Source organism: Photinus pyralis, unplaced genomic scaffold, assembly GCF_008802855.1.
Source record: "Photinus pyralis isolate 1611_PpyrPB1 unplaced genomic scaffold, Ppyr1.3 Ppyr1.4_LG1, whole genome shotgun sequence".
NCBI classification, from domain to species: domain Eukaryota; kingdom Metazoa; phylum Arthropoda; class Insecta; order Coleoptera; family Lampyridae; genus Photinus; species Photinus pyralis.
This window is the reverse complement of record NW_022170249.1, coordinates 51,825,363-51,848,290: the sequence shown is the minus strand read 5'-3', so window position 1 is coordinate 51,848,290 and position 22,928 is coordinate 51,825,363. Positions and strand designations below refer to the sequence as shown.

Genomic DNA, 22,928 nt, shown 5'->3' with positions numbered 1-22,928 from the left:
CTTAAAAATTCCAATAACTCGAAAATCATAAGGTAACGGTAAACCAATTTCACGGGCCTCCGCCTCGACAAATGGGCAACCGGCATACGGAAATTTTTTATCAAAATTTCTACCACCGAGTGTTGATATATCGAATCTTCAATTTAAAAAAATTTTTTGTTTTCCGTGACGTCTCATTCTAAATTAGATCTTATTCCACAAACGAAAGGACGGAATTCAGGTGTTGGGAATTACCAAAATTAAATTTGTACGCGACGAAATCGAAAAGGAAATGACCGGGTGAACCCTTCGTTGACTGCATATCGGTCGCTAATCAGCGGGGCGATAATTGGCGCTTGTGGGCGGTAAGTACTTTGGGTTTTGCAATTAATCGGACTTAAAAAGCGTAAAATTGCAGTTTGAAATTTGTCACACTTCGAAATTACAATCGAACGTAGACTAGAGAGATTCCGTTCGATTATCGATCGCGACAAATTTGAATTTGTCGAAGTCACGTGCGTTGTGTTGATTACACGCACACGCCGAGATAAAAATATGGATTGCAGTTTCAGACCTGCATCCACGTTGCCCATTTGCTTTTCGAAAATTGATCCGTCTGCCGCTTCGCCTACTGACAGTACCACAAAGACATAAAAATGAACCGTACCATCATCACATTCATTGTGTATAAAAAGTACAGTTAGATTACCGACTTTAATAACAGCATGCGCCGCATAAAACTTATGCCTACTTTCTACTGTAGTGTGTGTGTCTGCACTTGGATGGATTGGGAAGGTGGTGGTTGAGCTCGAGTTTAGTGCCAACTTAGAGTTTGTGCCGGGAGCATCCCGCATTTTTACAACTTTTGCGCGCATTCGACGCCGGAGGTTCGCAAAAATTTTTCCCCCCCAGGTCAGAGGCATTATTTACAAACTGTCGGTGCGCACACGTGCTCATAAAATGGATTTTCATCGCAAATTTGTTATTAGATGTGCCGTTTGTGAAAGTGAGGATCAGTTCTTATAAAAATCGCAATCGCGACAACAACATCAAGGAGGTGGTGCATTGTTTGAGACGATTAGCGCGATTTGTGGCTGATTGCTCGAAGTCATTAACCGGCCTCCTTTTTATTTATTTACAAATTCTTATCGGTTATGTTGCGGTGCGCTTACTTACCTTACATAAAGGTGGCGCGGAAAATAATGCGAACATTTTTTTGCAACCCCGCTGCCGCCTACTGGCTCACATGTAGATTGCACATAGAGAGTTGAGTTGAGAGAATCAATACTATGCACTTTAAAGAAGATAGCACAGAATCCGCACCTTCTTCACTTACGTAATAATAAAGTTACTTCCGTCGTAAGAAAACGAGGATCAATTGAAGTTGACACCCTCACGTTTGTTAATCAATTACACCCCCTTTCGTTAGTTAACCAGCCACAAATCGTTTATTCAAAATTCTCGCGGACAGTATGAGGAAGTTTCGTGGACTTTGTATATTATGAAAACATGGAAGATGTACAGCTTCAAGCGGGCGAAGAACAGGGATGATGATGATGATAATATGAGCGAAACCCCACCGCTGCAGGACATCGGACTCGGTTAGTGCTTTTGTGAGTAAATTTCTCGATGACATTACTTTGTGGATTTGCAGTGCGTTTTTATTTTGTAAATTAAAAAATGTTTTACGGGTGACTACTACCAACATGTTTGATATGTGGAATAATGTGAGTTCAAAATTGGAGCAAGTTCAACAATCTCAAAATCAATCTCAGCAACCTCATACGTCGAGTGGCTCAATTAAAGGTAGTTGTGAGTTATTCCCTAATTATTTATTTAGGCCGTTTTACACAATCTTATCTTATATGGAATGAGTCTTCCGATAATTTTATTTATTTAAAAAATGTCGTAAACACACCGGCGACCTCGTTTTTTTTCCAAAAAAAAAAAAACAATAGAGACTCGAAGGTGCCAAACATTTTGATAACGATAAATGATGTAACCGGCTTTGGCATTTAGCGTCGTGGATATGTGTCAATTTTTTCCACTCGGCTTCCAGATGGTCTTTTTTACTATGCGTTAAAATAATACTCTCGCAGAATATCAATAAATTGACTTCTTTCTATTGGAGTGCATATAAATTCAGATTGGCGCAACAAGTGCTCGGTGAACATTACGCAATTCTTATTTTACTTAGAGAATACGGCGTTACGTTCAGATTTTCACAAGTGGGTTGTGATACAACTTTTATAAGGTTAACGAGTTTTAATAAACAATTAAATTTTATTTTGAAGTTCGTTAGTGTAAGGCACACATTTTTTCTTAAGACTCTCCAAATTTCGGTTTGTTTGTAAATGTTGCAACGTTCCAAATAAGACTTTAAGCAAAGAATACTTAATATGTAATTATTAATTACTCGTTGCTTTAAGGTTTTTGAAGGGTGATAAGTGATAACTTTCCGGTATTAGGTACTTTGCGCATCTACACGGTGGGCCAAATTTATTTGGGACGCTTTTTGATCTTAAATAATTTTGGTTTCGATTTTGATGGAAGATTACCCTTAAAATTTTTAAGCGTTTGGACGAAAATTGGAAACATTTTGTAATAGCGCGTACATTATTTTTACTTAATTTTTTTTAACTAATTAAAACAGCCTAAAATTAGTCAACGAAATTCATTATGAATCAACGGCCTATTTGGAGGTCATTCAGTCAAATCTGCAACGTATTCTTGCAAAATAATATGTTATCGTACGTACCTCGGAGAGTATAGGATGGCGCACCATCTTGTTAAAAGGTGAAGTTGTTACAATTATTTTCATTACCAGCAAACATGTTATTTTAAAATGTCCAAAAAATGTTATTTTTCTCTTCTCTGTTTCTATTTTCTTGTTTGATTTAACTCTGTACTCTCCATCTATTTAGTTCGGGCCTCAAACGTTACTAAAGATCCTCATCTTCTTTCAGAAAATTTCTATAACTAAATTTTCCGAGGCATTCGCTTGCACAGTGCTTCAGGACTGTTTATTTTTGTCCTTAAAGATTTTTTATTGTAAATATTTGAGGTTATTCTGGAAGCAATTTCCATTTTTATTTTTTCTCCAGTTTCAAACTAACAATTTATCACAATTTTTACCATTAGATATATATTCTGTTTTACAATAATATATGTCTAATAGCCCCTACTATCATTATCCGGGGTAGGTATTTTCGCAACGATTAGGGCGTTGTGCGCTGGTGCACCATTCTGTTGAAACCAACACGTTCCAACTTTGTTTTTTTGCGTGTGCCGTATGTCGTAATTAAAAGATGCTACTCAATACAGTGTGTAATTTTTTACGGGTCATATAAAAAAACAAAGTTGATGATTTCTCCGAAACGAAACGTTGTATTGACAATCTCTCAACGCTCTCTTTTAGAGCGCAAAAAGTGGCAATGAGGAAGTATTTTTTAATTTTTTGTATCTATTCAAATAAAATAAAAAAACCAAATCGCCAAATTTCGGTTTTTCTGGCATAATCAGAATTTTCTGTTTAATTGCACAACTTTTCCCTAATTCGACCATCTTCGTGTCTTCTATGGTTTCCGAGATCCCCATGATAGACACGAGGTTCGCCGGGATAAGCGGCTATTATCCATATAAACAAAACTGAATGTTTGCCTGTCTGTCTCTTATGCCTGTCTAAATCGTTGAACTGGTTGGGGGAAACATTGGGAATGGTTGGACTCGCGAAGGTTTCTGTTGTAGTAAAACCCTCCGAAATTCCGCCAAACAAACAGAACTTCCGCGCAGCTCGTGGTCGCTTTTATTGATGAAGCCTTTTTTTTAATGAGCCATCGCCGTTTTTTTTTATTAATTTCGCCATCTTAGAATTTCTATTAAATCTGTAAAAAAGTATTTTTTTCGCCAACATTTTTTTTCTATTCAAATTGGGGTTTTCATTTTACAATAGGTATGCGATTTTTGGGTTTTCTAATTTTTTTTAAATGACAAATTATGTGATTATTCACATCAGGTTAACTTTATGCCGAGTTCAAAGGAGGGTTTTGAGGACGAATTAATGTGAAATGAATAAGGTTACTTCCCTATAGAAACCTTTTATTTCCTTAAAATTACCTCTAGTATTTTCTCTAGATTTCCCGAGAATCCCATTCTTTTGAAATTTCCTCTTATTTCTCCAAAATTGTCTAATATTTCCCCACAATTTCTTCTAATTTCGTCCATTTCATACATATTTCCCAGCTATTTACTCGATATTTCGTAGGGATCCCTCTTGATCAAGCTCTCGGTTTGTTTAAGCACGTGTCACAATTAAGTAAAAGAAAACCAATTTTTGATTTAAAAAGGAATCCTCAGAAAATGTTCGTCAATATAAATAAGTCTTTAATTAAAAACACAAGTTTCTCTAGTTCCACCGGGTTCCGTTTATTTCGGGTTTTTTATTCGAAAAAGCCACGAAATCACATGTACTATTCCATTCTGAAGTTCCGAAAATTCCGGAAAATTCAAATTTCAAAAGGAAATATATTTTTTACAAAAAAATGCTTCTGTTAATTAATCCTACATTTAGAAACACAAGTTTCTCGACATTTGTCAGGGAAATATATTACCATTGATATTGTGAACAACAAATTAGTTTGTTTATAAAATTTCGCGTGAGTACGAATTAGTGTTAAGCTTAGAAGTGACAAGTTTCAGATTAAATCGTAAATCTATACTGTTTATTAATAATTTGTTTAAATAATTAATCAATTGTTTAAACAAAATTTAATTTGCATTTGAGTATTTAAATTAATAAAGTACTGATTTAAATTAGTTTCGTAATCGAAATTGGGACAGTGGATTTGTCAACTTGTGTGTCTTTTACTCTTGATTTTGTTATGCGTCTTTTTTCAAAAATTTTCACCCACCACCATTAAACGAAATTACGAAATTATGCCTACCGAGATGCCTACCTTGGCATATGGAAAATAATCATAAGCACAGTGTTCTATTTAAAAAATTTACCTTTTGGTTTCTTACTTTGTGACCGTTCCCTGTATACTTCAAAATATGTTTGGAAAAAATATCATTCCTCACAATCGTTGACTCACCCTGTACCAGGGTTCTTTTTTAAAATCCTAAGAATTTTAGAAGTAACCTTAACTTTTTGAAATAGGCTAGTAGACAACTTCTTGAGTAAAGGTTCACCTCGGGGTTCACTAACAAATGGATTTTCCTAGAAATTTTCTTACGAAGAACAGTTAGTATATTTCTTCATCGCATTTTAGAATCGTAATGGCAACTCCCTTAAAACCAATGAGAATTTCTAACAATTTACTTCGAACCCTTCTTACGCGTAGAAGTCATTCCATAGGATCATGGAATCTTCTTTCTCTTAGAAACCGTGGAAATCGCGGTAACGATCTTTACAAATTCTTCCTTTTCCTTGATTTTCCATTCCCAGACTAGTAGCTTTAGGTACTTTTCCTTTCCACAAATGCGTGAAGGTGTAAGTAACCTGCGACTACAAAGGTATTTGTTCAAAATCTGATAGGTCGTGCGTGAAAATGTTTTTGCGCTTCATGCGGTACACGATCAATTGATGCTACATTATTGGCACATTGTGTAATTGCGGATGAAATATTTCGAAATTATAATTCACTTAATTTCGTGCTTAATTTCTTCATCAATTATAGCGAACGAACAGACTTGCTATTATAATAAATACAAAATCTTTAATTTAATGTAAATGATACATGTCAGCCGAGATGTCAGCTAATCAGGTGCGATTTCCTTGCTTAGAACAGTGCTTTGGAAACTTTTTTGCAATTTTAGGAAACCATCTTGGAAGACTTCTAACACCAGAATCTATTTACTAATTTTCTCAGGAATTTTTATAAATCTTGGCCTATTTGGAATTTTTTAAGATCTTAGGAATATTAAACATCTACCTACTTGATGTCTTCCTAAATATTTACTTCTTTACTACCTTTTTTTTTAAATAGGTACTTTCCTTACAAATTAATGGTTCGTTGAATAAAACGTCGTCAAGACTTCCATCTAATTTGGACATACCTAAGTTTTCATTGGATCAAATTAAGATTTTCTTCTAATGACCCGCACAGTCCGTTGCGAAGATTGCAAAGACCGAGGCAGAGAGATATACCTAGGTAGCTAATTTACAGTCGTAGGTACATTATTTCTACTAGGATAATTTTCCTATTGGAAAATGCAAATTGCAAAATATGGCTGGTACACATACGTAACTAGGTATAGTACGTGTCAAAAAGGCAAATTTGTTGTTAGCTGACAATATAATATTCGATTGGCATTTTAAATCGCACAATTACGGAGAATCCAAGTAATTAATGTCATATGGCTAAATGTTAGGTAGACATCATGAATTATTGTTTAACACAGCATATGTAAAATAATTTATTCACATAATGTACAACTCTTACTAATAGTTGTAAATCTTAATAATAACACAGATAACCAAGTACAAATCTAGGTCGAAAAGGCTATAGAGGTTATAAAAATATTATTTAAGTAATGTCTACCTAAAAACAATGAATTCCACAATTTAAAATTAACACGGCAGATAAGATAATAAAAATGAAGCATATCCAACAATGTTGTTAACAAATAGGAAAAGCCGAACCTCGCAACTAAAAGAGCTACAGTATGTAATTAACGGGCGCTTTCTCCATTTATATTATGCAAAGCGGTATCGAACAGGTTGTCTTTCTTTATAAAATATTAACGGTGAGCAACAGTAAAAAAAAGGTTAATTAATCGCCACAAAAATACTCGAAGAAAAATTCAATTATCATTTTGACCCATATAAAGCTGGCGGTTCAATAAACTAAGCAAGATAAGAATTGCCTAAGAATTTAAAAAAATACGTAAAACCTCATTATTCACTTGGCGATAAGGGGAAAAAAATTCGTTGTACAAATCCAAAATATTGCGCGATGCAATTTCAAGCGGATTACTGTGATTGTATACAGTCTGGTCCAAAACCGCGATGTTAAGTTAATTGTTTTGAAAAGAATAGGTTTAAATGAATGGTAGTTCTATACAGGGTGTGCTAGGATAAGTGGAAAGGGTGGGCAATCGCCATAATTTAATAGATTTTTGTTGAACTTGAAATTATGGGAAATGTTATCTTTACATTCCATTTAATAATCTTTAAAAAAATTACTTGTGACCTGTGCGCCTTAATAGTTATATTTTAAATCGAGTTTTCTTTTTAAAAACAGTTATATCTGGAGATTGTTCTCGTAGAATAAGTCGGAGACGGCCCTTAATTGCTCAAATCGGAAAATATTTTGCTCGTTTCGCAATAACAGGCCTTCCGCTTCGCATAATACACTAACACACTGACTTATTTCTATTTCATAATCAAACGACGATAGTCGGAGGTTTCCGGAGAAAACCAATAATCAAATATGAAGTAAATTAGTTCTTTTGTGCGAATATGTTATTTGCAAGGCACAAATATTTGCGATTGGTGCACAGCGTATAAAAGCGTTCGAAACGCACGCACGACTTTGAGTAATGGGTGGGCTAGGTTTGTGCATTCATTTGAAAAAGTAGTTTCTTGGATATCTATTTACAATGTGGAAAATAGGGAGATTATGGTCACGGCTTTTTGATATGCAACAAAAACAAAGGTGTAGGAAACGTAATAAACAACGATCTCGTGGCACACTTTAGTGTTTCCGATTTTTCAATTGATTTTGGAAGTACTTCACTGTTGATTATTTATTTTAATGAATTACATTGTCATTCATGCCATGAAAATGTTCAAAAGAATACACTTTTAAAGAGTGAAATTTTCGAAAAAGTTCTGGACTACCATCAGAAAATTCGCATATAGGTATTCATAAAAACAAATTCTTGCTTTGTTATATATCATCCTAATTATAAGGAATGTATATCCAAAAGTTTAAACAATTAAATTTTCTTTGGTAGCTTCTGATATTTTTTCAGTTTTTTGACATTCCCAAGTGGTGCCAAAAACTGAAAGGAATATTCATTGATGACTACCAAAAAGTATATCCCTCGTATATTTCTGAAAATGCTAATTTCAAATAAATTACTTTCAATAACGCGACAATTGCAGTACCGGGAAGTCGACACAACTTTCTTATTGTAATTTCCGATTCCGCTATTCATAAATTAAATTAAATTTTTGTTCATGTTTCACCTCTTGTTTTAGTACATCAAAACAGGTTTTAAACCCCTACACTCATTGCACTCATACAAGTAAATAAACCGTAGTTTTCAAAGGTTACATTAAGCAATTGTTAGTGTGATCTATTCCTGTGATGAAACTTATTAAATAAGAAAGGCTGCAGACTACGCGGTACTGAGATCTCAGACCCCCAAACGGACGGACAGTATTCACGTAGGTAGGAGTGTAAGCAGTATTTTTCATGAAAAATGAATTCGATGACTTCCGCATTGAATTGTCTCCTATAATTTTGGAAAAGTGTCACATACCTTGTCTATCTCGTTGTCTATATTTAATAATATCTCTAATATTTGATGTGGTTGAGTCAAATTAAACAGAGGCACGGTAGTAAATTTAACATTAATAGATTTTTTTTTAATTAACACCCTGTATATTTTACATATTTCAATGTCATTTTTTTTAACTTCTACATTGAGCGCTATTCATTATTTTTTTTTGGCAATTTAATTTTGTTTAGGAATAATTCCCCATAAGATAAGTAAACTTTGATAAAGCCTAACGACCTTGTTAGGACATATCTTTGACGAATAATTTTAATCCGAGTAAAGGCTACACTTGGATAATGAGAAACTTGGATTTAGTGATACAGGGTGTTTACGAGGAAATTATAAAATTTCCGAATTTCAAAGTGACATAACCATTTTTTTGTTTAAAATGGAGCTATTACTATTTTATTTGGAAACATGGAAACAATCTAAGCGTGCTATTTGTGACGTCTAAACTAAATTCACAATTGTCAGAAGCTTTGCAATGATTTATAGGGCTTCTGCTATAACAGAAAGTTTGGTATTATACACGAAGATAAAGGGAAGCTAACCATATCGAGAAAGTTAATGGTTAAAATATCTCTTTATCGTCTTGTATGATAAATAACTTTTTTTTTTCATGACGTTCCTTGTACTATGAGATCTGTTCTATGCGTCGGTATAATTAATTTTTGGATTTTTAAATCAAATTGCAGTGAAAGTCAGGATTCGTTATTTTCACGTTCAAAGATTCTCTGGTACTAAGTTTCGTCGAGCGTTTTTTTCGGCACTCCCGGCTCGAACATAGTATACATACAGGGTGGTGCCTAGCGCAACGCAGCATAGGGATTTCAATGGTAATTTCTTTATAGTCAATTACTAGCTCCCCTAATTTTTTTAGAGCAAAAGTCTAAAGAAGTTTTTTTAGAGAAAAAAATACTGAATCTGTTCATGGTATTACTCATAATTTTCCGTTTTTCAAAACCGTAGAAATCGACAAAATAAAAAATTACATTTTTATAAATCAGTGATGCTTTGGAATCTTTTAACAAACTACAAGCGCATAATAATAATAAGTTATCGTTGTTTAACGTCGAACGATTTTCATATTTAATTCTGTAACTAACCGACGCAATAAAAGGCATTTTAGGGTAATGTTTTTTTTAGAGAATGTATGCTCCATGTGCATCAGATACTATTTGTTTATCATTTTCCGGAACCAACGTACCTACATAATCGAAGAAAAAAAAACCGATTTGAAGAAGATTTGTTCCTCAACTTATATTCGGATTTTCCGCTACTGCAGCCAAAACGTTGAATGTATTGTCGTTTTCCTGATGGTTTTGACGGACATTTTGAAGGTTATTCTTGCAGTTCTTTAACTAATTTATAAACAAATATAAATTTAATAAACGTCAAAGGCAAATAATGAAACGAGATCGCTGTTTTTTTAAGTAATTCCAAGGCATATTTGATTTATTGTAAAATGAACCTTTTTATTTTGTCGATTTTTACGGTTTTGAAAAACGGAAAATTATGAGTAATAGCATGAACAGATTCAGTATTTTTTTCTCTAAAAAAAACTTATTTAGACTTTTGCTCTAAAATAATTAGGGGAGCTAGTAATTGACTATAAAGAAATTACCATTGAAATCCCTATGCTGCGTCGCGCTAGGCACCACCCGGTATACCAAAAAACCCTCGAAAAAACCTATGTAAATCAGTAACGTTGGCACTTTTAGAAAAAACGTTTTGTACTATAGGATTATTTGTAGCAAATGTGACGCTATAGTAAATCTCGAGCTCGAGGTAAATCTACTTTAAAGGTTTTTTAAGGCATTTAAAATGAAAATACAATTTTGCAAAAAATTGTGGGAGGAAGTTCAAAAAATAAGGGAGAAGGTCCAGTAAATGGAATTACAGAATCGGAAACAATTAATGAAATTTATAGTTATCGTAGAACTCTTGTGGTACTATCCTGAACTTCGAGAAAAACAATATTTTGAACAATACTCTACTTGAGAAGGGAGGAATATTATTAAATTATACGCATTTAGAAAATTACTATTAGCCAGGTTGCGGACAGCATTTTCCGTTATGTTAGACGGCCATTTTTCCTTATAATATAAGTTTATAAGTATAAAACATTTTTATAGCAAAGTTAAGTTGCGGTGTGTGCTGGGCGTGTCAATTTTGCTTATAAGTTTGAAGGAGTCTTAACCTCACTTTTATTTTACATTGTGTTAAAATGTCCAAAGTTCACTACTATGCTCTTAAAAAGAAAAGAACTACCGCCAACATAAACACTGTCACTGCACAATTGTAGGTTAGCAGGAAAATGTTATTTTTTCTACAACTGTCAAAAAAACCTGTCATTTTCTGACGGATTTCGAAACGCGAAGTACTAGATTTTTAAACGGTTAATTAATAAGTAAGGTTGCTCTTGACAACGTGCGCGAAATCGTCAACAGTGAAAAAAAGTATTTCGCGCACGGGACAAAGTTGAACTAAACAGCGTTCAGTAGAAAAAATATGTATATAACGCTAGCGCGAAGTTTTTTCGCATTTGACTGATATTTTAACTCGGCTTCGCCTCGTCAAAATACCTTCAGTCTCAATGCGCGAAATTGAACTTCGCGCTCTTGTTATATAAATAACTATTATGAGTGATTACGTACTGCGCAGTGACACATTATAAGAACTTCATTTTCATTGGTTCCGCTATTTATAAATATATCGTACAAAAAGCCCTCATACCGTAAATTATTTCTACAAAAATTTATATTTCTTATGTTATAAGAAAAAATGGCCGTCTAACATAACGGAAAATGCTGTCCGCAACCTGGCTATTGACTTTGGTGGTCTGTTATGTTAATAATGATGTGCACGTGTTTGTATGGAAGTCCACAAGGGGGTGCAAAATTAAAGAAAAATTCTTAGGAGTTCTCAGTAGCACCACGCACCACCAGAGTTTGATAATACGTAACAAACACGGGTGTGATATCATTATCTACAGAGTAACGGAATCAACAATTTCCTATAAGTATTATAGTCATCGATAGTACCACAATAGATCTACCGATAACTATAACGACAACAAGGTTTTAAGTATTATCTTCATTAATTGTTTCCGATTTTGTGATTTAATTTTCTGAAGTTGACACCCAATTTTTTTGTACTCTTTTCTTGTCTGTTTCTTCGATAGAACTGAAAATTTTCAGGGGTAACCTAACAGAATTTTAATTTTTCAAGTACTGCTATGTTCACACATATTGGGTTGCTTGCCAATGAGTGCATATTTTATGCACCAATCACGCCACTGTATTGGAATCGCATGTGACACGTGAGGATTACTATCACCGGTACTTTTCTTCGAAATTTCTTCAGTCTTGGACCCAATATCCATCTCGATATTTAGGGAATTTTTTAAGGGTAGGTTGCAAACGACCCACGATTTACTTGAAAAAAGTTTGTTTTGATCATCGTCACCCGATTTTTTTGCCACATTCGAAATGTGTCGCTTTTTTGGAGAAACTTGTAAAATCTAACCGTGACAGGCGATAAAACGGCCAATAAAATTATCTCGTCCAAATTGACCGGTGTAAAATTGGAAAAAGGTTTCCAATAGTAATGAAGTGGTCAATTTTGTACCTGACCGTAAATTTGCCACAAATTTGGTCAGCCGAAGACGACGGTTTTATTGTCCATCATAAAGTGGCCAACTTTCACGATTTTGTAAAATATTTTACCTGGACGGGCGTCAAATTAATATTTATCGCGTACACTGCGGGGTTTTAAGCGTTTCGCAAACTCGTGTGTTTCTATTTCTATATAAAAAAGGCGATGCCTATTGCAAAACGAATCGAGTAGTAAGGAAAAAAGTTGTCAATTACGCGCGATGAGGTATGATACCTAGCTATAAATTAAAAAAAAAACTTTCATTTTGATGTAACGTAACAACTAAGTATACATCTACTAGACATAAAATAGTTCCGGTGTTAAAATGTTGTAACAAAAACACACTCAATTAACTAAAATATTTAAACGTAGTGTGTGTGTGTGCGCGAGTATAAATAAAAGTCATTGGAAGAGAACTCTCTTGAACCTTTGTAAACAAATTTGTTTACGTTTGTATTCCCAAAAAAAACTTTCGACGATAATCCTTCGCACGTTTGGTAATAAAAATTCTGGGAAAATTTTGATTTCTACAATTGGCCTGCTAGATCAGTATGCATGCGGTGCAGTTGATTGCCAACAGTGCGGCAGGCAGGCCAGAAGTGAAGGTGGTCTTATGTCACACCTCGCGAAGCGGACGCCATAAAAATAAAACGGTATGCCGCTTCATTCTTACGATAGACGAAGTTTAGCAGTGTGTAAGTAGGCCACAAGTTGAAAGACTTTTTCCAAGGACATCGGGGTCCGCAAATGTACGATTCACCGTAGTCTCACCAGATACAGTTTGGAATAATTATTATGTACCTATATAGAAATTAATTGCAGGTATTCCACGTATGAGCGACGTCTCGCTTCATTACCTTGCGAAGAGACACACGGCAATTATGCAATCAGTTTTTCTAAAAACGCGTACCTATTAACGAGTGGGAGTTTTAAAATCTGATAAGTGATTGATGATAACACTCGGCTATCACGAGTTTACCATATGGGCTCAGTTTTACCTTGGGAGAAACGCTAGTGAAATCACCTTTTAAGTGCGCAATTCGTTATCCCGTAACCACAATTCGATTTGTCAAGAAAAAGTTGCCGAATTTATTATTTACAATTTCTGTTACAATAAGTTTATTACTTGTTCGAGGGATAGCAGAGATTATTCCTAGTTTTCTTTTCTGGCAGATTCTCCCTCCATAAAGTAATTCGGAGTCTTGAACGCTCACATAACTCATCGTACATTCTCGATGAGCAACAACTTAATTAGTATTTTTTGGTATTCCATAGTGTGGCAAGATTTATTATTAATTATGAAAATAGAGGGAAAATAAAATAAATAAATAAGATTGCGAAGATACGGGATTTCGAGCAATGGAGGGGGATCTCAATGAATTGAGGGAGATTTCGAACGAATGCGAGATATTCTCACTTGTCCAAAAAAGAATGAAATTTTAAAAAATAAAAAAAGTAGATGTTATGTTCGATACTTTTAAACAACGGTGCAAATGGCTATTTAAGACAAAAAATAAGTTAAATTTTACATTGGGATACACTACTGTATTGTGCAAAATGAAGGCTCTCATAGAGGGCCTTCATCACTTCATTAATAACGTCCATCCATAAATTGTAGCCCTAATATATTGACTAAATGAAAACACCAAACCTTCCCCACGTCGTATTATTTGTATTATATCTTTGTACCTATATATCAAAAATGTTTCAAATAAAAGTTATTTGGTGTTTAATTTCTCATCACGTGAAATTTTTTTAAATATTTATAAAACAAAAGCGCAACAGACACATTTTTAACATTGGAAATGTTTACGTTTTCGTATATGGATACAAAGTTATAAGTTTAACTCGAGGCTAAAAGACAACGGTGTCGTATCAAGTGACGATTGTACTCGACCGCGGTCGGTAGGTTAAGGAAAAGTGGCGGATACTCAATTGTTTTGTTAATTCCAAATTCCAATCTAAAGTTGTCGCACTTACGAGTGTGTTATGACGCTTATTATTCAGAAGGTTTACTAAGCGAATAAGAATTATTTATGGCGTTTACAATTATCATTTCCAACGTCTCCGATGGCATAGATTGCGAAATCTGTGAATTTTTTTAATGAAAGATATATCTTTTGCCAAATCATTTGATAGTGTCTTATTCTCTTTTCAAAAATGTAAAATATTGACACCATTGCATCGGAATTTTTTTTAGAAATCCGCCAAAAACTGCGCGTATTTCAATAATGTTCAACAATGCTCATTACTCGAGTCACCTATGACCGTTTTATGGGCATCTAGTTATTGAGAAACAAGTAAAGGCACTTATTTATTTATTGTCCTTCTCTTTTTCTGGGTCATTAACAGGCTTTCATCCAATTACAGAGTTACCGCAGAATGCTTTTTAGAGATGCCTCTGCTGAAGGTCTTAAGTTGTTTTATACTGCTCCGGTGCTTACCTTACGAATTAGGAAAATTGCAGGATAACCTAATTCGGAGTAGCCGCCAGAATGCTCGAACCTGATCTAACGAAATTTTCATCTCTGTCACAGATGAAAAATTCTCACCTCGGCCCAGGTTCGTACACTCGACCTCCCGGCTATGTAGCCCAACGCTCCACCACTGAGCTACACAGTCGGTGTATTAATGACGAGTATTTCTAAGTTTACTTTAAGTTGGGGCACACCCCGAAGGCTGTCCTGTGGCTGTGCACTGCGGTGATTATAGATCTACCAATTGTCTGGTGGCCTAAAACCAGACTCTCCACAATTTTACCACTCCGTAATCATGTGCAAAGACTAAAACGTGCCTTGTTGCACGGGCGCGTTGCGAACAACCCTCTCCGTCGCCATGGTGGCCCTTCTGGGTGTACCTCCACTAGATCTCCACGTGAAGTGTTGGATATATCGACTGGACGTCGAGCTAAAAGGAGAAAAAATATGTGGGGAAAATTCAGGAGAATTGAGGGTGTGCGGACAAATCGCGCCCGAATAATTTGCCCCGAAAAATTCGCGCTCGAATAATTCGCTCCCGAAAGTTATTCCTGGAAAATCGGTTAATGAAGTGAAATTAACTGTTTTTGACCTGATTTTGTGAAAAATCTATGTAGGTAATTTAATTTATCATTATTTCATAAACCATTTGACCTCAACATGCACTTTTTCCGGAAGCGATATGTCCTGGGAGCGTTGTCTGTGTGCGAATTATTCGGGCGCGAATTGCCCGGGAACGAATTGTCCTCGTGAAAATTGCCGGAGAGCAAATTATGCGGGCGCGAATTGTGCTACAACCGAAGTCGGGATATCCTTAGAACAAGAGAGCGGCAAAATGGAGACCGCCCCGAACAGCAAAAGTTCTAGGTACACCATTGGCTGCCCTGCAGGCACTCGGGCACTGTCAAATTACCCATAAGCTGGTTGTCACCGAATGTCTAAAATGTTTCATCGAAAGAAAATGTTATTTGAACATTTGAAATTTTGACGTTCTGTTAATTTTAAACTTTTAAAGGTAGCCAGCCAAGCATATGACGAGGTTTTCCCATTTTTCTGCATTCTTCTCTAAATTAATACCATGTAGTGATTAAGGTGGTAGAAAAGAGAAAAAATAAGCTTTCTAATCACGTATCGCATGACCTATGTTGCCATTAAAAAAATTCAAGATGGCGGTAGCACTTTAAAAACCATATGTCAACAAAAATTTTGAACTTCAAAATATGTGAAATAATTTCAAATGGAAGTTTTCTAATTTTCATTTCATGTCTATATCTCAAACGGTTTGACCGTGAGTGCTTTAGGTCCATCTTTAATAACGGCCCTGTATAGTTAGTTGCATTGAGATAGAAGAAATGTATTTTAAAAACTAAGAAATTGGCGAAGTGAAGGAAAGGGGGGCCCCGACAATTGCATTGCGTAGGCTCCCTGACAGGGTGAATTCGGCACTGACTCGAGCAAGTACCATGCAGCAACACCAGTGAGCCTCATTTTCCTATCCAACGATTTAGAAATACTGGTGGACATTAATTCCAAAATGTCAAGGGGCCCGTCTTGCAGGACCCATATTCCGCGGTGGGGGGAATAGCCGGATCGTTTTCATTTTCATAAAACAACTAATGTAGGAATTACCTCAAATCGTAGAAAATTTATGTGAGCCGTTAAATTACTTAGGGTGACCAGAAATATTAGATATTAAAAGAGTACAACGAACAGGTGTTGCAATAATCGATCGGGTGTGACGTAGGGTTAGTTCTCAGGCTCTTCAAATGGTGATAGAAGAGTAATTACACTCACCGCTACTGAAAATACACCTTCAAAATTACTAAAAATTTAAAAAATGCATATACCACGTACGCATATCGCAAGGCATAAAGTAAACACAAAGTAAATTTACTTTTTTAAGTTAAGACAGCGAAGTTTGTACCACAAAATTATAGAAGCAAGTGCAGTGCAATATGAAAATTCACGTTTCAGGGACGTCATCGTCATAGCTCACTTAACGGCTAAACAGCGAACTGATAGCGTAGGGTCACCGAATTCCTCCGTAAAGTGCTGAACGTGCATTCGGTGCGCAAGGACGAGTTACGACTCTTACGAGGCAAATGACTGTGTTATTTTTTATTTAATTTAATTTTAGTAAAGGCGAACCAAAGCGTTGGTTGTTGTTTCCCTTTTGCGAAATAGAGAACATTTTTTCCATTTAATTAAAAAGTAAGAGTACACTGAACAATAGGTCAGAAAAGAGAACATTACTCTTAAAAAGAGTACGTCTGGTCACCTTAAATTACTCCAAAAAAATAAGGTCCCAAAATCTGGTTTCCCATAATTCCTGTCCACACATTACCTTTCTGGTACCGGGTGTGCCTTTTTAGAATGGAATGGAATGGATGTTAACCAATGTAAATTAGTAACTTTTTTCTTCAAGTTCACGTACTACCTTGAAGGCGCAATCAATAATTGTTTCAATATCTAAATGAGCATAAAACGGTCATGGGTGACTAGATTAATGAGCTGATTTGAACGTTGTTGAAATACATACACCTACGCACAATTTTCCGTAGTTTGCTCAAAATTTTTCCGATGCAAGGATATTATTATGTTACATTTTTGAAAAGAGAACAAAACTATCAAAACAAAAGGTGTTATTATATTGTGATTTAAAAAAATTATTATCTGTAGCGCTTTTGTTTTAAAAAAAATTAAAAAATAAAAAAGAATGGATATTTACAAAAATTGCGGGAGTTTAAAACTCAAATGTTTTTTTCTCTTGTGGGTTACGTTGCTAGTGCAAGAACTTTTCAAGAATTTCGTTAGCAAAACGGTAGAACATATTGTCTTGATAGTTAGGAGAAAGATCTTAATTGCTGTCCCTGTTTACCGATAGAGTGAAAAGTTTCGGTGTCGAAGCAAAATAACATCGCTGTTGCTCGTGAAATTGGCTAGTGTAGGTATACAGGGTGTAGAAACGTTTTACGCACCCTAGGGATTTCAATCCTAATTTCTTTATTATATTCTCCCCTAATTAGTTTTGGGCAAAGCTGTAAATCGGTTTCTTGTAACTTCAAAAATTCTGCCTCTTCGCATGTCCTCATTTATTGCTTTTAAATTTAGGAAACCGGAAAAATTAAATAAATTAGAATTTAGCATTTGTGTCAAAATCACGCTGCATGAACGAATTTTTGTTTCAATAATCTCATGGCACGAGTGATTTTTTCCTAAAATACTAATTTATAATTTCCTTAATTTGTCCGATTTCCCACAACAAAACATTACAAATTGGCACATACATAAATAGACGCAGAATTTTACAGTCTACAAACAATTTATTTACAACTTTGCTGTAAAGTAATTAGGGGAGAAAATATTTCAATATAAAATTACCATTGAAATACCTATGGTGCGTAAACCAATTCTACGCCATGTATATAGCTATAATAAGTAGGTACAGGGTGTCCATTTTCGACACTTATAGGGTATCTCCGTAATTTTTAGTGACATGAAAAAAGTAATACAGGATGTTACGTCCTCTTGTTGGCTCAATTTCATAATTACTCTTATTTTCTTTGTTAAAAAATTGCTGAAAAATGTTTTTTTACAAAAGATTCGTTATACTGATCTGCCGTTTTAAAAGTAAGTACTTATACGGGGTTAGGCTAAATAAAATAAAAAAAATATAACACACAAGGGATGATATTCAAAAATTATTTAAAAAATACAATAAAATTATTAAAAAAATTTAAATCTTTTGAATCTATTTCAATCAATATGGATTTTTTTAATTTTTTATTTTGGGGAAGAGAATTTAATATGATAATTTTAGATTAAAATGTACAGGGTGTTCTATTCCGTAAAATACACACGTTTTCATTTGCAACTATTATAATTCTATACAAGATGGCGTTCGCAAAATTGCGATACAATACTGATATCTAATTTTTATGGTATCAGACATCCTCGCGCCGTTTATTTGATCTTGGACACCTGGCATAGGTCGAATATTACACAGAATCTTATTAGCATATCTCAGTTTTTTTATGGAACACCCAATATATTTCTGTGTCATATTTTAACTTATTAAAAACATTTTAACGTTCATTAATTGCTTGGACGAGTTACCGTTGGTTTTATGGCACCGTATAGTTTCAACATGCTGGAGCTCTCTCCCAATTAACAATCGTCCAGTGGTTCTCGAGACAAAAATTAAAAAATAAATGCAATTTTTAAACTTTTTCAAGGGTTTATTTGAAAAATGTTTGTTTTGGTCCCTTTTGGCTTCATCATCATTAATCCAGACAAATTGTTACGTAGTAGATTTTATAGATCATTTTTCAAGAGCACTACAGGTCAATAATTTTAAACTAATTGGCTTAACAATGCATAGACAAAGTTTGATGCAGTGATTAACCAAAGCCATTACGTTAAGCAACGTAAAAATCCTCAAATGGTTAATATTTTGCAAGGTTGCAACTTTCTTTTATATCTCTTACGAAAAGTGTAATTTTTTTCGCTTTTTACAATTTATAAATTGGTGAAATCTTAAAAACTGCATGCACGTAGGTATAACTTCATTAAGAAAATAAATAAATAAACACACTTGAGGCTGTATACAATGATACGTAATTGGTTAAAATTGTCGCGAGATAAATTGTCGAGATTCAAATTAAAGTTATGGAGTGACCTACATTTTTTACTTACAATTATGACACGAAGAGGTAAAATGGAAAAACCGAGTGTCCGCTTTTCTAGATAATTTTTATTCGAGGAAAGTATTACTTTCTAGATCATTTCGTTTTCTAACGATCGAAACTACCCAAAACTACCACCCATAACATGCTCAAGTGATGAGTCATACACAAATGATTATAATTTAGGCTGTATAATTGGCATTAGATGAGAAAAAGTATTGTTTTTCACGATGCGAAGTCAATTAAAAGGTATAAAAACGATACCGTTGCTATCACAAAGCGAAACGAACAGAAATAGGGGAGTTGTGCGTGAATAACCCTGCAGATGAACAGGAATGTGGAGCTGTGAGAAATTTCGAAATTCGCGTTTCATTCCAAGTATCGAGCCGACAACAAAACGTGACTGTAGAAAAAGTGCCTTATCATAACTAAAACCATCTGGTCGTGAAAAGAGTATCATTCAAATACGCCCATGTATCACCCAAAACATCTCCATTATATCGTGAATACACCGCACCTTCCCATTGTATTAGGTATTTATTTAAAACTCGTAATGAACGCGCCGAAGACAAAGGAAGATTTATTTATTTTTAATTTGTTCAACACAAGTACCTTTTTTACGTTAAAGTCAACGATCTCGTATTGCAAAATGCAAGGACTTGCTTCGGGCCTTGTCTTTTTTTTGTAAAGCACTTTCTAGGTCGTATCGTTTAGCTTAAAACAAATTTAGAATGTGTACAAATCGGGTTGTCAAATTAGTTCCTGTCGATTATTGCAAAAATAATATTTCACTCTTGTCGCTTTGTAGTTTAAAAAAATAAATTTGGGAATAAACAATTACATATGCCAAAAAATTCTTTGCAAATAAACTGGAGGTTCAAAATGTTTTATTTAGGAATTAGGCTCCCAAAGGTACCAAAATATGCATTGCTTCTTCCTATAGGGTCGATTGTACCATGACAGTTCAACTTCAGTTTAGTTGATCGAATTGATTGGAGAATTTTTGAGTGTTGACCAATTAAATTGCTTTATTCGATCAATCAACTGAGCTGACGTTAAACTATAGCAGTACAGTCTGTCTGTGGGAGCCTTAACGAAGTTACCAAGGCTCTTTCTAGGTGCGAAAACAATTACGATCTCCAAGAAATTTAATACCTGGATATCTTTGAACATGAAAATAACGAATCCAAACCTAGATGACACTGAAAATGTTCACTGTAAGTACGGTTTTTTGTTGGGGCCCCTATATCTTACCAACCTAATCTGTTGCAATTACGCTAAAAATATGTGCAAAAAAGATCAATATTGCTCTTTTTCTGGTTACGATGTTAGTGCAAAACTTGGCATCAATTTCATTGAGAAAACGGCCAAACATTGTCTTGATACGCGGAAGGAATGTTTGAAAACGGTTTTCACATGTTTGCTTCCTTTTCCAAGAAACTTTGATTACGCTTAACCACACTGACCTTTCCCAAATAGTAGCTACTGTGACAACCTCGCAATTTAAAAAATAAACGGTTCGGTTGCACGGTTTTCGTGTTTCATTAAGGCAATTTTTCAAAATATTGATACAAAAAAAGTTATTTGTATTTTCTCGTCGAAATCAAGGGTCGTTTTATTTACCCAATAATATAAAGAAAGCACTTTTGAACTCGTACGTAATTATGTATGGATCTTTAGTAAAGCATTGACCTTCTTTAATTTACTTTAAATTCTTAAACTCTCCTTCTTGTGAAAGAAGAGAGTCAGAAAAAAACGCCGAAAATTTCGGTATTGCGTACACCCTCTTCTAAACACTAGAGACATAAAAGGACTTCATTTCTTTGAAGTGTCTTTAACCCATGCGGATTTTTCGCTGTATGCTCCGCCAGCATCCTGAAGCGAATTCGCGTAGTGTGAAGGGGCCCTTAGTTTGCAAGTGAATTCGGTTTTAAGATCGGGGAAATAACCGAAACGATCCAACTCTAATATCCTCTTAAGACTGCATTCAGATTCGATCATACGATATCCGTTGGTTAACCATGTTTCAAATTTTGCAGGCTATTATTGTTCCAAATTCTCAGTTGATTGAAAATATTTTCTGTACGGTGGGAGATCCATTTGGGGCGGAAGTAGACACAATTTATTTCAAATGTCATATTACATGATCGTGACAGGTTCGCGGCATGTTTCTCAGAAAACTTTTAAACATCGCTTTTTAGCGCATTTTTGCAAATTTATTTGTAAAAAGGTAGCTTTTAATTTCGCTTTGGCCGGCTGACTGGCTGGCAACAAATGCGAGCCCACTTGTAGAAAGAGGAATGCACATGTACATACTGGGGACGTATAATTAACAACTTTTAGAGACGGGGCTACATGATGTGGAGTCGGCGACATCTGGGCGCCATCCCCGAGCCTGTTATACTATCGTGGTGATTTGTGGATATTTTCCTATCTTCTTTTACAGTTTTGACCCGGTTGTTGGTCGTCGGAAAAATCTTGTAAATGTGCACAACTGTTGCGCCCAAAAGATTCTAATAGCTCCGATCGCGGCTTCTCTTTCTCGTGTCGCCAATAGAAGCTCGAGCTATGAGAAGTGCCTCAAAAATTGAGTACTATTTTGTGGATGGTTTTAGGGAAATCCATCAAAATGCGAATTGCCGAGTGTATCTGGCAATTTGAACAACCGAGGGTTAATGTAATATCTATCAAAAACTATGTAATTTTAAAGTACGCCCTGCATCTCCTCCAGCCTTCATTTTTTTTAAAGATAAAGTATAGTTACACAGATTTCGATTTTCTTATTATTTATGATTTAATACTAATCTAGTAAGATTTTGATTTACATCTTTTGGTGCTTATTAAATCTTAATTCGCTCATTACGGCTCTTGGCAGAATAAAAATAATCATTAGTGGCTTGCGAAAAAGGGCCGTGTGATAGCAAATTGCGTGCAAAATAGTGCGGTATTATATTTTTGGAGGTGTATAATTAAGTTTCGCGGTTTAGATTAGCGCGAAAATTGTACCCACCGTCGAAAGCTATCGCGGCCCAAAAATAGCATTCCGCATCGATTAGCTGGTAGAATAGGCATATCGAAATGGCACGCGTCTATTCTGTCCCCAAAAAAGCAATCGAATCAATTTGGCTACGACGCCAATTTAAGGCGTAAAAATACACCAGCCGGTAATGAAAAAAATTCCATGAAGACTTTAGTAGGTCAATATGCCGCTAAGCAGAATATTATTATTACAACCTGCCCAACGGAACTTCCTTCTGAAAAGCTTCATTATAATTTTTAATTCCATTTCTCATTTATGCATGTGTCGAGAAACATCAAACGGTTCACCCTGTACATTGATCGGAATGATCTTTACGTGATTTGAAATTTTCAGATAATTCCGTTTTGTTTACGTTGCGTAACGTATTACGGTGACGTAAGGAATGCGTAATTTGTATCGCAAGCGGGGTGTTTAATAATAAATAAATAAATAAGCGAACGAAATTCAAAATTGGCGTCGAATTGAATTAAGAATCCTTGGCCGATGGCGGTGAGTGACTGCGACCAAAGTCCGGCAAGGCAAACGGCACGCCGGCCAGTAGCGGTGCATTGACCGAAAGCAAGTCCATAGCCTCAGTGACCC

General features: G+C 35.1%; 1 protein-coding gene across 9 annotated transcripts in view; it reads left to right on the top strand.

Moving 5' to 3' along the window:
* Positions 1-22,928, top strand: part of LOC116180038 (probable nuclear hormone receptor HR3) — a 173,554-nt gene that overhangs the window by 115,447 nt on the left and 35,179 nt on the right. Inside the window, exon 1 of one of the 9 annotated variants that reach the window (XM_031499879.1) lies at positions 812-1,785. The exons of 7 other annotated variants lie outside the window; for them this stretch is intronic. In XM_031499879.1, coding sequence (XP_031355739.1) covers positions 1,686-1,785 — 100 coding nt within the window. In that variant the 5' untranslated portion in view covers positions 812-1,685. Of the gene's footprint in view, positions 1-811; positions 1,786-22,928 lie in introns of those variants that run through there. One more of the 9 variants, XM_031499929.1, reaches the window with a different exon arrangement.